The 13,240-nt window shown below is 38.7% G+C and overlaps 1 protein-coding gene across 1 annotated transcript; it reads right to left on the bottom strand.

The window, feature by feature from the left end:
- Nucleotides 1-8,498: 8,498 nt before the first annotated feature.
- LOC140943828 (leucine-rich repeat protein 1-like) lies at nt 8,499-13,209 on the bottom strand. Its single transcript, XM_073392940.1, has 4 exons — nt 12,986-13,209; nt 12,815-12,913; nt 9,561-10,279; nt 8,499-8,939 (listed from the first exon to the last, which is right to left on the bottom strand). Exons 1-4 carry the CDS (start codon nt 13,178-13,180, stop codon nt 8,690-8,692), a joined length of 1,263 nt encoding a protein of 420 aa, XP_073249041.1. The 5' UTR covers nt 13,181-13,209; the 3' UTR covers nt 8,499-8,689.
- Between the last annotated feature and the right edge of the window lie 31 nt (nt 13,210-13,240).

Below are 13,240 nucleotides of genomic sequence, written 5' to 3'. Positions count from 1 at the left end.
CTGTTAACCGAAAAGAACTGGGGACGAGGTTGAGTTGCTTTGGTTGTGAAAACAAAAAACGGCGGACATTTCACTCGTTTAAAGAGTAAGAACTAGGCTAAATAATAGCTAAAAACATGGCGAGGACAGCAAGAAGACAACTCTTATCACCTCGACGGTTAACATCCTCCTCGATCTTCATAATAGGCAAGTTTCGGGAAGTAATTCATGACAGTCTACATATAGACTCTAATATGTTATCTCTTAAGAATACAAAGTCACATACCTTATATATCCTGTATACCCTGTATACCAATACATGGAGATTATCATGAACTACTTGCCCCAGTTTCGTGTTCCCGGGCGGCCTATTGGGCGAGTGCTTGTTTTCGCGCGAAAGCGAGGCTAATGCGGGTCACTTCTTGGCAAGAAGTCAAACAAACATGAGAAAACTGCAGGTGGGTTACTGGAAAATGAGGAAAATCTTAAAGATTTAATGTTTCGATGGGCTCCAAACTTACTTATAGGCTTAAGAAATCATTGTTACGTACTTCGAAAGGAAGATCAGCTCTTCGTTACCGAGAAAAACAACGAGCGAAACCAGAAATTGTCCGGAAGAGTGGGTTGCTGAGCGAGTTCAATAAAACTGCCAAGATGGTCTCAAAATCCTCAAAACATGGTAAAACCCTGAAGCCATTTTAATGACCATTTTCAGTGATCATTATAACTTCTTTAAGTAAGCCTTTCATTGAAATGTGGTAGTTATCGAAAAAATGCAATTAAGTAAAACAACTACTTTTCAGCTGGAGCTCTATTGCATTTGAGCGTTTTAAGGGGGAGAGAATGGGCACCTTTTCACACAAGTTTAGATAATAACGCTCTTGCAACTATTTTCCAATTATCAAGGGCTGTGTTTTTCGATACAGATGTAAATCATCACATAAAAACATCGCAAAAAAAACTTTTCAACGGTTTGAAAGCCTCCAGTTAGCCCTACTCGCAGTCATCTTACGTTGAATTCAGATAACATTGCATAAAAGCTTGCTTTGGTCAATAACTGTGATTGTATGGTGCTCTAGCCGTGTTTCTTTTTTCATATAAATGTAGAGCGCCGCTAAAAAACGAGGCAAAAATTCTTTTAATGACCCTCGGCTGAAAGCTGGCCTCCATTTTTTTCTGATACTGCATTAAGCTATTAGATTAAGCTATTAATAGTTCAAATGAACTGAATGAATCATACATGTATTTCACGCTGTATTCGCGCTGTAGTCCATATTTCCTAGACTGTTCGTCGAGATAAAGCATTTTGCACTAAGGGGAGCCATCTTGGATGAGAGTCGAAACAGCCCCTCTACAGTTTCTCGCTTCCTTCCAAACCGTCTGGACAGAAACAAAACTATACTTTTTTTCCCCACTAACCGCTATTTTTGTCAATATAATCTGACTAGTAATAGTTGACACGACTACAGCTGCCCCCGCTGTATATTGTCGGTCAATAGTATTCTTGCAGTTGTGTAGCTCTTTGAAATATACCGATTCATAACGAAGATTTTCACACATATTCCATACAATAGGTGAGATAAATACAGGAAATGAAAGGTTCCATGCACCGTTTCAGTTCGATTTAGCACAGGTAGCCCAAGCTCGAAATATGAGCATCGGCGAGCATCGGCATTGTTGCGTATCAGTCAAAATATAAGGATTTGTATGGGAAAAAAAACTATCGTTTCTGTAACCTACGAAAATGAAAGGATTTCAATAAAAAACAGCTTACCTTACTTATAATGTGTGTTACGTCTCTCCTGTGTGGTCCACGGACCGATTTATGGGTTTTTATGTAAAACGGTTTTCTCTCTTTATAAAGGTTTACCCAGGTTGGGCACTCCAGCGAAGCGGCTCGACAGATCCACCGAAGGAAAACGCCCGGAAATTCGCTCCAACTGCTCTAATCGCCTCCAAATTCCGCCTAGGTAACACACGATAGTTCTTCTTTCCATCTTCAAGACTCCTTTGCACCGAGAGAAAACCGTTTGCGCAGTGGTCTTTCAGCTTAATTTGCAATACCTACATGTGAAAATTACAAACCTTTTGTAGGTAGTAAGTATAAACAAATAATAGCATGATTTGTACTTGATATTTGGCATAAAAACCACTCGTGATATTTCAAAATTGCCTCAAATTTCACTCGCCTAACGGCTGGTGAAATAACGTATAACAATTTTGAAATATAACTCGTGGTATTTATGCCAAATATCACTACAAATCATGCTATTACCTATACCAATTCCAAAAAATTTCACGTCCTGTAAATAAGATGAAATTGAAATATAACAAGTGGAAAGTTAAAAATGTAATGGATCTGAAGGAGCAATAGTCTATGAATATAAACTTTCTACGTTAAGTTCCTGACTGTTATCGTTTTTTCGCTGAAGCTTAAAATTGAAAAATTAAGCCAGGCCAGGGCTAAAATACATACATGATACATATTTTTTTTTACTCTCGAATTTCAGACTGAATAACTTACTCTATCAGGAACTGATATCTTGGAGGAAAACCCATTATTATATACACCTAAAAGAAACTAGTTTTACTTGAACAATAAATATTATTTACCAGCATCGGCGGAAGGAAAAAAGTATATGTAAGCAAGATTACGATAGTGCACGAACTGTGACCCAGAAGAGTCAGTGAGAGACCGGATCCAGCGAGAGCATCAGCACGCGTGTTGATGACCGTCAAACATTTTTCACACTCTCATTTACTATTACAGCAAGGAGCCCAAAAAGTGTTACCGCCTCTGGTTTATTCACATTCTTTCGTGCAGATTTAATCCAGTCACAGGCCAGCTGAAAACTGTCGTCGGCATCTGATTGGTTGATGCCTTCATGAAAGAATGTGAATTAATTAATTAATTAATTTGGGCCCCTTGCTGTAATCAAATTTCGTGAAACCAGGTTCAAAGCTCAACTGACACGGCAAATGCTTCTACTTCATTATTGTTGTCTATTTTTTCTTACAAGCCTGGCAGTTGTCAATGAAGATTAAATAAACAGCCTCTCGGTGAAACATTTTCCGTTGATTATACTTTGAAAATGCCTTTGATGTTTTTTCGTTACTGTAGTTTGTCCTTTAATGACACTACTTCGTTCTGTTCTCTCCCCTCCGTCACAATTTGTTTCCAAGTTCTTTCATAAACTTCCATTATCTTTTATTCAGATCAGAAAAAAGTATTACAAAATCAAACTTTTCATAAATTAAATGTATTTGCACAACTGGTACTCTCCCGTGTTATTTTATTACCCTTTCTCTTATGATGTACCCCGTAAATTGGAAAGAAACGGTTCTTTTCGAGGAGTATACTTAATAGTGTTATGTAATATGTATAGGGAATACTTCATTGAAAGTGCTGGCGTACGGTATTTACGCAGTCGAGTTGTTGACGTATCAGAAATCAAACGAGTGACCGCAGCGAACGAGTAAGATTTCTGATACAAAAACAACTTAACGAGTGCGTAAATACCGTACAAAGCACTTTCCTTGTGGTGTTGTGTTTATTATATACTCAACTGTTTGTTCTCAATGCACAATTGACAATGAGTGAATTCAAGTAAAATGGCCGGCTTTAATATAAGCTTAAGCTTAAATGAAAGGTAAAGTAGCTCCGACAAAAAGCACAACAATAGCTTACGTCTCGTTCTGTTTATCCCTTTCCGCTGTTGTTTCGCCGGCTCTCTACCGTTTTCTTTATCGACAGTGAAACAAGCGAAACTATTCCACTCCATTCCCGAAATGTTTTTCACTTTTTTAGCGAGAAAAACTCTTTGAGTAAAACTTTTCTCGTTGAATGCGTGCGAAGCGGCGCTGCAAGCTGCAGTAAAAGGCGGGAAGTTTGGCTCGAAAAGTCTGTGGCTTCTGATTGGACGTATCATTTTTCTCGCACGTGAAAAAATATCGTTCGCGATTCTGATTGGACGTATCAATTTTTTCACGTGTGAAAACCATCGTTCGCTCCTCTGATTGGCTAGAACTAATTTGCGTACGAAGATTTACCACATAGCTTTTTGGTGAGTATTTCTCAGTATGTATACAATAAACATGAGGTCACTATATACACTTTATTCCTACACAATTAAACCTTATGAACTTTAAAGAGTGTCTGAATCCTGGTTCTCCTTCCTATTTTCATGACTCCTGAATACTATTTTCAGATTTTTAAATTGCGATTTTCCAAAAGTTAAATGAGGAACGTTTTCCCTAAAACGATAATCTATATATTGTTTGAAATCTCGGTAATTTGTTATTTTTTCGTTGCGGGAAAATCGCGAAGACCCGAGGCGGGAGTGTAGCACTTTTAGGGAGGTGACAAATTTTTGTAGCATTTTAATACTGGAGTGCGCTCTCCACTTGTAACTAACTTTTCAATACAAAATTGCGGAAGAAAACATTACATTTCCTTGTTATGGATTTGTTCTATGTTTGTTCAATATATCGATTGATATAAGACGTCTGATACCAGACGTCTGCTTTCATATAACTGTTGAGACGTCTGATAACAGTTATATAACATAACATATAACATCAGACGTCTTAGAACAGTTATATGACAGCAGACGTCTGATATCAGACATCTGACATTAACTGTTATCAAACGTCTTGTAACAGTTATATGACAGCAGACGTCTGATATCAGACATCTGACATTAACTGATACATCAGACGACTGCTGTAATATAACTGTTATAAAATATCTGATGTCATATCAGAGGTCTGATATCAGACAGCAAACATCATTGACATCAGACGTCTGATAACAGTTTATAACATAACATATAATATCAGACATCAGACGTCTGATAACAGTTATATGACAGCAGACGTCTGATATCAGACATCTGACATTAACTGTTATCAAACGTCTTGTAACAGTTATATGACAGCAGACGTCTGATATCAGACATCTGACATTAACTGATACATCAGACGTCTTATAACAGTTATATGACAGCAGACGTCTGATATCAGACACCTGACATTAACTGCTTTCAGACGTCCGATGTCATTTGTCTGATATCAGACGTCTGATCTGATAACAGACGTCTGATGTCTGTTATGATGTCTGTCATATTAGATGTCTGATATCAGATATCAGACGGCTGATAACAGTTATAGAACAAACATATAACATCAGACATCTGATAACAGTTATATGACAGCAGACATCTGACGACTGTTGTAATATGTTATCAGACATCTGATGTTATATGTTATGTTATATAACTTTTATCAGACATCTGAAGTCAGACGTCTGACTCTAGACGTGTAACATAACTAATATCAGATGTCTGATGTCATTTGTCTGATATCAGACATCAGACGTCTGATAACAGTTATAATATGATGTCGGATGTCTAAAGTCAGATGTAATGAATATAACACAACATATAATATCAGACGTCTGCTGTCATAATAACTGTTATCAGACATCTGATGTCATATCTGAAGTGTGATATCAGACATCTGACATGAGATGTCTGATATCAGACAACAAACATCATTGACATCAGACGTCTGATATCAGATATAGGACATGAGACATCAGACGTCTGATATCAGACATATGACATGAGACGTCTGAGAACAGTTATATGACAGCAGACGTCTGCTTTCATATAACTATTATTAGACGTCTGATGTTATATCTTATGTTATATAACAGTTATCGGACGTCTGACATCATATAACTAGATGCAAGAACGCCTGGTTCTAAGACCCTTGGATTTAAGAATCCCATGTTGTAAGACCCCTGGTTGTCAGAACCCCTGGATGTAAGAACTCTTGGTTATAAGACCCCGGTTGTAAGAACCCCTGGATGTAAGAACTCTTGGTTGTAAGACCCCTGGCTGTAAGAACCCCTGCTTGTAAGACCCCTGGATTGAAGAACCCTTGGTTGTAAGAACTCCTAGGATGTAAGGACCCCAGGTTGTAACACCCCTGGATGTAAGAACCCCTGCTTGTAAAAACCCCTGCTTGTAAGATCCCTGAATGGAAGAATCCCTGCTTGTAAGAACCCCTAGATGTAAGAACCGCTGGTTCCAAGACCCCTGCATTGAAAAACCAATGGATGTAAGAACCACAGGTTGTAAGACCCCTAGATGTAAGAACCCCTCGTTGTAAGACCCCAGGATTAAAAAACCCCTGGTTGTAAGACCCCTGGATATAAAAACCCCTGGATGTAAGAACTCTTGGTTGTAAGACCCCTGGTTCTAAGACCCCTAGATGGAAAAACCAATGGATGTAAGAACTACTGGTTGTAAGACCCCTAGTTGTAAGAAGCCCAGGTTGTAAGACTTCTAGATGGAAAAACCCCTGGTTGTAAGAACTCCTGGATGCAAGAACTATTGGTTGTAAGACCCCTAGTTGTAAGCCCCTGGATGGAAAAACCCCTGGTTGTAAGAACTCCTGGATGTAAGAACCCCTGGTTGTAACACCTGTGGATATAAAAACCCCTGGCTGTAAGAAACCCTGGTTGTAAGAACCTCTGGCTGTAAGAACTCTTGGTTGTAACAAACGTGGTTAAAAGAACCCCTGTTTGTAAGACCCCTCAATATAACAACCCCTGGTTGTAAAACCCCGTGGATGGAAGAACCCCTTGTTGTAAGAACCCCTGGATGTAAGAACTCCTGGTTGTAAGACCCCTAGTTGTAAGAACTACTGGTTGTAAGACCCCTGGCTGTAAGAACCCCTGGATGGAAGAACCCCTGGTTGTAAGAACCCCTAGATGTAAGAAAGCCGGGTTCTAAGACCCTTGGATGTAAGAATCCAATGTTGTAAGACCCCTGGTTGTAAGAACCCCTGATTGTAAAAACCCCTGGATGTAAGAACCCCTGGTTGTAAGACCCCTGGATGTTAGAACTCCCGCATGTAAGAACTCTAGGTTGTAAGAGCCTTGGTTGTAAGACCCTGGCTGTAAGAACCCCTGGTTCTAAGACACCAGAATGGAAAAACCCCCAGTTGTAAGAAGTCCTGGATGTAAGAAAGGCAGCTTCTAAGACCCTTGGATGTAAGAATCCCATGTTGTAAGACCCCTGGTTGTAGGAACCCCTGGTTGTAAGACCCCTGGCTGTAAGAACCCTTGGATGTAAGAACTCTTGGTTGCAAGAGCTGTGGTTAAAAGAACCCGTGGCTGTAAGACCCCTAAATGGAAGAACCCTGGATATAAGAACCCCTGGTTGTAAGACCCCTGGATGTAAGAACCCCTGGTGGTAAGAAACCCTGGATGTAAAAAACCCTAGTTGTTAACACCCCCCTGGTTGTAAGACCCCTAGATGTAAGACTCCTGGTTGTAAGACCCTGGTACAAGACCTTTGGATGCAAGAACCCCTGGTGTGAAGACTCGTGATTGTAAGGCTCCTGGTCGTCAGACCCTTGGTTGTAAGACTTCTGGTCGTAAGATAATTGCTATGATTTCATGCCCAAGTTTTTTTGAGAAAATAAAACAGTTTATCTATTGTAATGACAATGAAAAAAATTTACCAGCTAGTCTTTATTTTGACAAGTTACAATGTAAACAAAGAACATCCTGTTATCAATTCTGCTCGAAAAATATCAGGCTGAGTTAATCCCCCAAGAGGAACACCACTAAGTGGCACGGATGAACAAATGATTCCCACTATCAAACACGTTAGAGACAATGCCTTCCCAAGAAGCCTAACAACTGTGGGGGATTAACATGTGGGATTTGTGTGGGGTCAGTGGAATTCTGAGACTTACACAGGCAGGACAGACAAAGAACAGGCTAATCCCGAGTTGTTCATGGAAGGTAATGGTACTGACTGTTCAAAGGGCACTTTCTTACAATTTTAATTGTACCTTATGGTGTATTTTGATAAATTTTCTCCCAACTGGGACAATCTTTCAAGATAAAACCATTTCCTTTGTTTACTAAATCACTTTCGTCAAAGAAATGTACCTTCACATGGGACGCCATTATTTCTTGACAGCACTGAATAAAAGTTTGTGGACCTCTTTGGAAACCAATTTCTGATTAATTCAAGCATTTGATTGGTCTAAAAATAACTTTGGTGAAATTCACATATCCCAAGGGCTAGATTGGGTGTTTCCGTCTCTATCCCATTATGGCTGTTGTGTACATATATGATGTTAGCTTTGTTTATTTTCTTTGTTGATAGATTTCTTTATGTTTTACACACGACCCCAGAAGCTTGTATTTAATGTTAGTTTTTATTACATAAGTGGTGTATTGTGTCAAAATAAGGGTCTTCTTCTTCTCAGAAGTGGTACATGTATATAAAGAGGTGAGGGGTTTGACCTTGGAGGGGATCCTCTCTGTATAAAATGTTGTAGTAGCACCCTCCCCCCACTGGGTACAAGAGGCATGCCTCCACACTGGCAGATATCAGAGGTTTTTGAGGATAAATGGTACAAAAAATTGTCAAAATGGTGTGTTGATGATTATTTAGGAACGTGACATGGTCATTAACTTTTTCAAGTCATAAAGGTTCGAGAATACAACTTTTAATTATTAATATAATAATCCATTCTGTCTTATATAATACATCTACATTTTTACAGTAAAAAAACATAATTGTTGTAATCCACAAGTCACTACAAAACCACTCTTTGCCAGAGTCAAACAGGGGCCCATAACTAACATTATGCAATCCACACTAATCTCCAATAAACTGACATTCTACCTCCACTGCCCTGTCCTGCTTCTTTGTAATCTTTGAAGGCACTTTCTGGAACAGAGAAACCCCTCAGCAGGTATGTGGTTTTGGGTTGAACACACAGACACTACTGTATGTGCAAGTTGTTGAATGTTGATAGTCACAATGTGGTGAATACAAGATGCAAAACAGTAGTTTCCACAAAGACACTGTTTTGCACTGTCCAGAAACACACAAAGAGACAGAGGAATGATTTCTGAAGAATATGACCACCTAAAACAGGGACAAGTACTTAGTTCAGTAATATAAATCCTTAACAATGGCCAGTATCCAATGACAAAGCTTAAAAATGTACTTAATTCAAGCTCATTCTAAGGGCAAGAAGTGCTCAAGTGTTGCATCCTCGTCTAAGTCAGGAATGATTAAGTGACAGACGATCAAACAAGATTTCTTTTGTGAGCCCTAAACAATATTTATTTGTCGTGACAGTACAGGCTTACCAATAATGCTGAGAAACTGTCATATCATTAGTCAGTCTTTGGTAAAATCATTTTTTTTCAATTGGTTGTTAGATGTAGTGTCCAGTCACCCACTTCAGAACCTTATGTAGTGGGTGGCTTGTTACTAAGGAGGTAAACTCCACCTACACTACCCCTCCCCACCTGGTCAGGTTTTAGGGCACACGGAGAAATAAGAAACCATTTTAGGCTACACTTACTGTACTTTTATTGGCTAAGTTGTGATTCATAAATTACTTTTCCTAATACATGTAACGCATGCTAAGTCATTATCTACACGCTTATTGAATTACTGAATTAATTTATTTGGTTACAATACATGTACAAAGAAAACAACAACAAGTACTAAAGTACTAAAATAAAAATATTATTTTACCTGTGCTTTTTTACAGCAATCCCAGAACACTCCTGTAATGAGGGCACAGCTAATTTGTTGACAATGTTCCAGTTGTTTTGATGAAGAAATGGGTTCTCAGACACATCCACTGATTCCAGTTTTAGTTTAGATAAACTGTGGGGCAAAACTGTGAGCTGATTGTGACTTACACTGAGGAAGCGTAAACTTGACAGCTTTCCAATATTCACTGGTAGCATATGAAGCTGGTTTCTATCAAGTTTAAGATGAACAAGGTTTTTGAAGTTGGAAAAAGCTACAGGAAGCAGCTTGATTTCATTCTGGCTGAGATCTAACAGCCTCAAAGATGATGTTATTACTCCATTACACAGTGCTGTAGGAAACTCTCTAATCCTATTCCCATGTAGAACCAGTTCAGATAACGTTGACAGTCTTGCCATTCTGCATGGAATTTCCTTTAACTGGTTATTGGCAAAGTTTAAACATGCCAGACTTTTAATCTGTAATATGCGCGCCTCTATCCGCAGTAGTGCACAGTTGCTAATGGATAACTTGTTCAGGGTGCTTGGAAAAGGTTTTCCAAGGGGATAATCACTGCGTCTCGTGATTGTCATTTCAGTTTTAGGTTTTTCAATGTCTGATGCTTTGGCAGGTGTCAGACCCATCAGTTTCACCTTTTGTAGTTCCTTGTCTCCAAGTTTAAGAATGGACAGGAATGATTTGAGGCTTGATGGATCAGCCTAAAAAAGAAGTTTTCCACTCAAGTTTTGAACAAATTACCACTGCTTTCTACTTTTTCTGTGTAATTTTTCAGTTGCATGTAAAAGTAAACCAAGCCATGTTTCACTGTACAACAATATTATTATAATACTAGGGTATCTAAAAGATAGTAATGCTGCGGCACATTCTGTTGATACTGACATTAGTTAGGCAGTGGGACTTAAAAGAATCGAAAATGACATTGAATGTCCTATTTACATGTTGGAAAGTACTAGAATAATTACTACCAGTCTATAGAAAGAACTCGTGGGAACGTTGTTTAGAAAATGATCAAGTGGTTATAACCCTGGTTTTCCCACAGTAAGTTGTAGAAAATAATAAAAATTCAGATTGTTTATCCATATAATTAATATACGGTGCACGATATTTTCTCTGAAAACACAATACTTTTCTTGCTCTTTGTTGCACTTTATTAAGTAACAGTTATTTAGCTACATATTTATAGAAAACAATGACACAAAAAATGGAAAAAAAAAAGAAAGAAGGAGTAAAGAATTCGGTAGGACTTGAACCCTTCACCTTCGGCTCGACGCGACTACACCTAACCACTACACCACAGAGGCTGGTTACGTAATTGTTGGGAAAAGTCTTTCATTTTATTCTTTTTCCATGAAACTTCCGCCGGCAAGATCATCGCCAGCCGCATTAACCGAGATATTAACAGTGAAAAAACAATGTAAACGCATATTCCATGGCAATGAATAAATGAAAGAACATAATTATGCTTTTCAAAACGCCGATACACGTCCTCGTCGGCAAAGTAGGACAAAAAACATATGTTTGTTATCTCGATTTCCGCTGTTATTTTGAAGCGAATGGTCAAAATTACATCCATTTTCGGCTCATACAGTTTCTTAAGAATAGCACTGCATGACATTTTCTCACTTTCACATCACCTTCTAGCAAGGCTCTTGAATTGAAATCCAATCCCCAAGTTAACCATCGTACTCATCTGAAAGACTCCTGCGTGTCTTAAAATTTGGTAAGACCTCTAACCGTGCTTTAGAAAATTTGCCACAAAGAAAACTCTGAGTCTGAGCAGCGAACGATGCACTCTAGCTCTCACCCACCCAACTTCCCCGTGCATGTTTTTATTTGAGTTGTTCATGGCGCAATGCACTCTGGTTAAATGCAATGCATTGTGGTAAAAAGTGATGAATTCGAGAATTCGTTGCCCCTTATATATGTCCTTTAAATCCTGATTATGTTGCTGCTCGCTCCCTTCAGTCGCTCCGCAGCAATAAATTTTGTGTACCATCAGAAGGCGAGATGTTTACTATTTTTACACCTCACAAAATGAGCCTGTGAAGCTAACAGTTGTCAGAACATGTTTCTAGTTGAGTTCATCATGAGTACTGTACAGCTCAGGGGTGGTCAGTGTTCTGGGAAGCCTCACATTCATATCAAGTAAGGAACTCAGAAAATTAATAATTTTTCTTTGCGGCAACCCTCAGACTTTTTCTTTGTGACGTTGTGAAAAATACAACAAACTGTACAACATCTCTCTCAACAAAAGGAGTGGCATATAAATGGGAAATGCCCACCACCCTATTTTTGGACCAAACAGAGAGTCAAAGGGTCAAAAAGTATTTTTCTCAGTTGCAGGCCTTCCTTTTCTTCATACCTCCTCATGATGACACTCGAAATAGCTGCGAGGGAGACTACCCTAATACCTCAAGGACAGGACAACCAGTCCTTCTCCCTCTTCCACTTTCAGCAAGAAGCCCAAAAGTGACACTTCTTTTAATTTATTCACGTTCTTTTGTACAGTTTTAATCCAATCAGAAGGCAGCTGGAAACTATCCTCGACGTCTGATTGGTTAATGTCTGTATGAAAGGATCTGAATTAAGTAAATGAAGTCACACTTTTGGGTTCTTTAGCTTGCTGTAAAAATCTTGCAGCACTTGTTGCTGTCAACTCTCCCGGATAATCTGGGAGACTCCAGATTTTGGACTGTATCTCCCACTCTCCAGATTAGAGCCTGAAATCTCCTGGATAATCGCCAAAGTTTGCTAGACTTTCCAGAATAAAATTTCATCTTTTTGGCGTTGTTTGAGCTATTTTACTGTTAACATCAATCATACACTCCAGTATTCCATTGTAATAAATTATAAGCAATAATGAAATTGGTGGGAAGTAAACCAATCACATCTACATGTAGATCTACAGTCGGTAAAAATCGCCAGGACATCACACCGACCCGCTCAAATGTTACATGCCAACATCTCTTTCGAGCATTCTGTGTCATCGTAAATTTGTAGCGATGGGTATTAACTTTTTGCACAAATGTCGTCATGTGCTGTACGTTATGACGTCATCATCCCTTGTGTTAATAATAATAAATAATAAAAATGATATTTATATAGCGCCTTTTCTTTTCAGTGCTGAGCGTGGGGTTGACAGCCCTGAGCATTTTTGGATCATATCCTCGATTCTCATTCATTGTAATACTTGTTATGCAGAGACAAGGTAAGGAGAAATCATATGCTTTTACCTTGTTTATGAGCAGATCATGTGGAGGCTCTTTGAAACGAATTGTTGCTTTTCCTTTTTCGACGAACTTTGAGAAGACTTGCTGAAGATTTTCTTTGATCTATCGAGAAATTAAACGTTATTAAAGATCACTTGAAATACTAGTTTTAGATTAAATCAACGTTGTAAAAACCTTGTATCTTGCTCCATTTTTCTCTTTCGCAGTGCAAACCAGAAGAAACACGGTCTTCTCTGCGGTACCTCCAGCAATCTTGGAAGATTCTTTGCGCCCGATTGCCAAAGAAGCACGGGCCGGTTTGCTTGAATTTCGCATACTAAACGAAGGGCCTAATCGATTTACAATTGATACTTCACAATTTAGCCGCATTTTCCTCTCTCGTTGATCATTGAAAACTAAAAATTAATTTGACAGTGGGTGACTTTCAAG

Source organism: Porites lutea, chromosome 7, assembly GCF_958299795.1.
Source record: "Porites lutea chromosome 7, jaPorLute2.1, whole genome shotgun sequence".
Classification (NCBI taxonomy): Eukaryota; Metazoa; Cnidaria; class Anthozoa; order Scleractinia; family Poritidae; genus Porites; species Porites lutea.
This window is presented reverse-complemented; position numbering and strand designations above follow the sequence as displayed.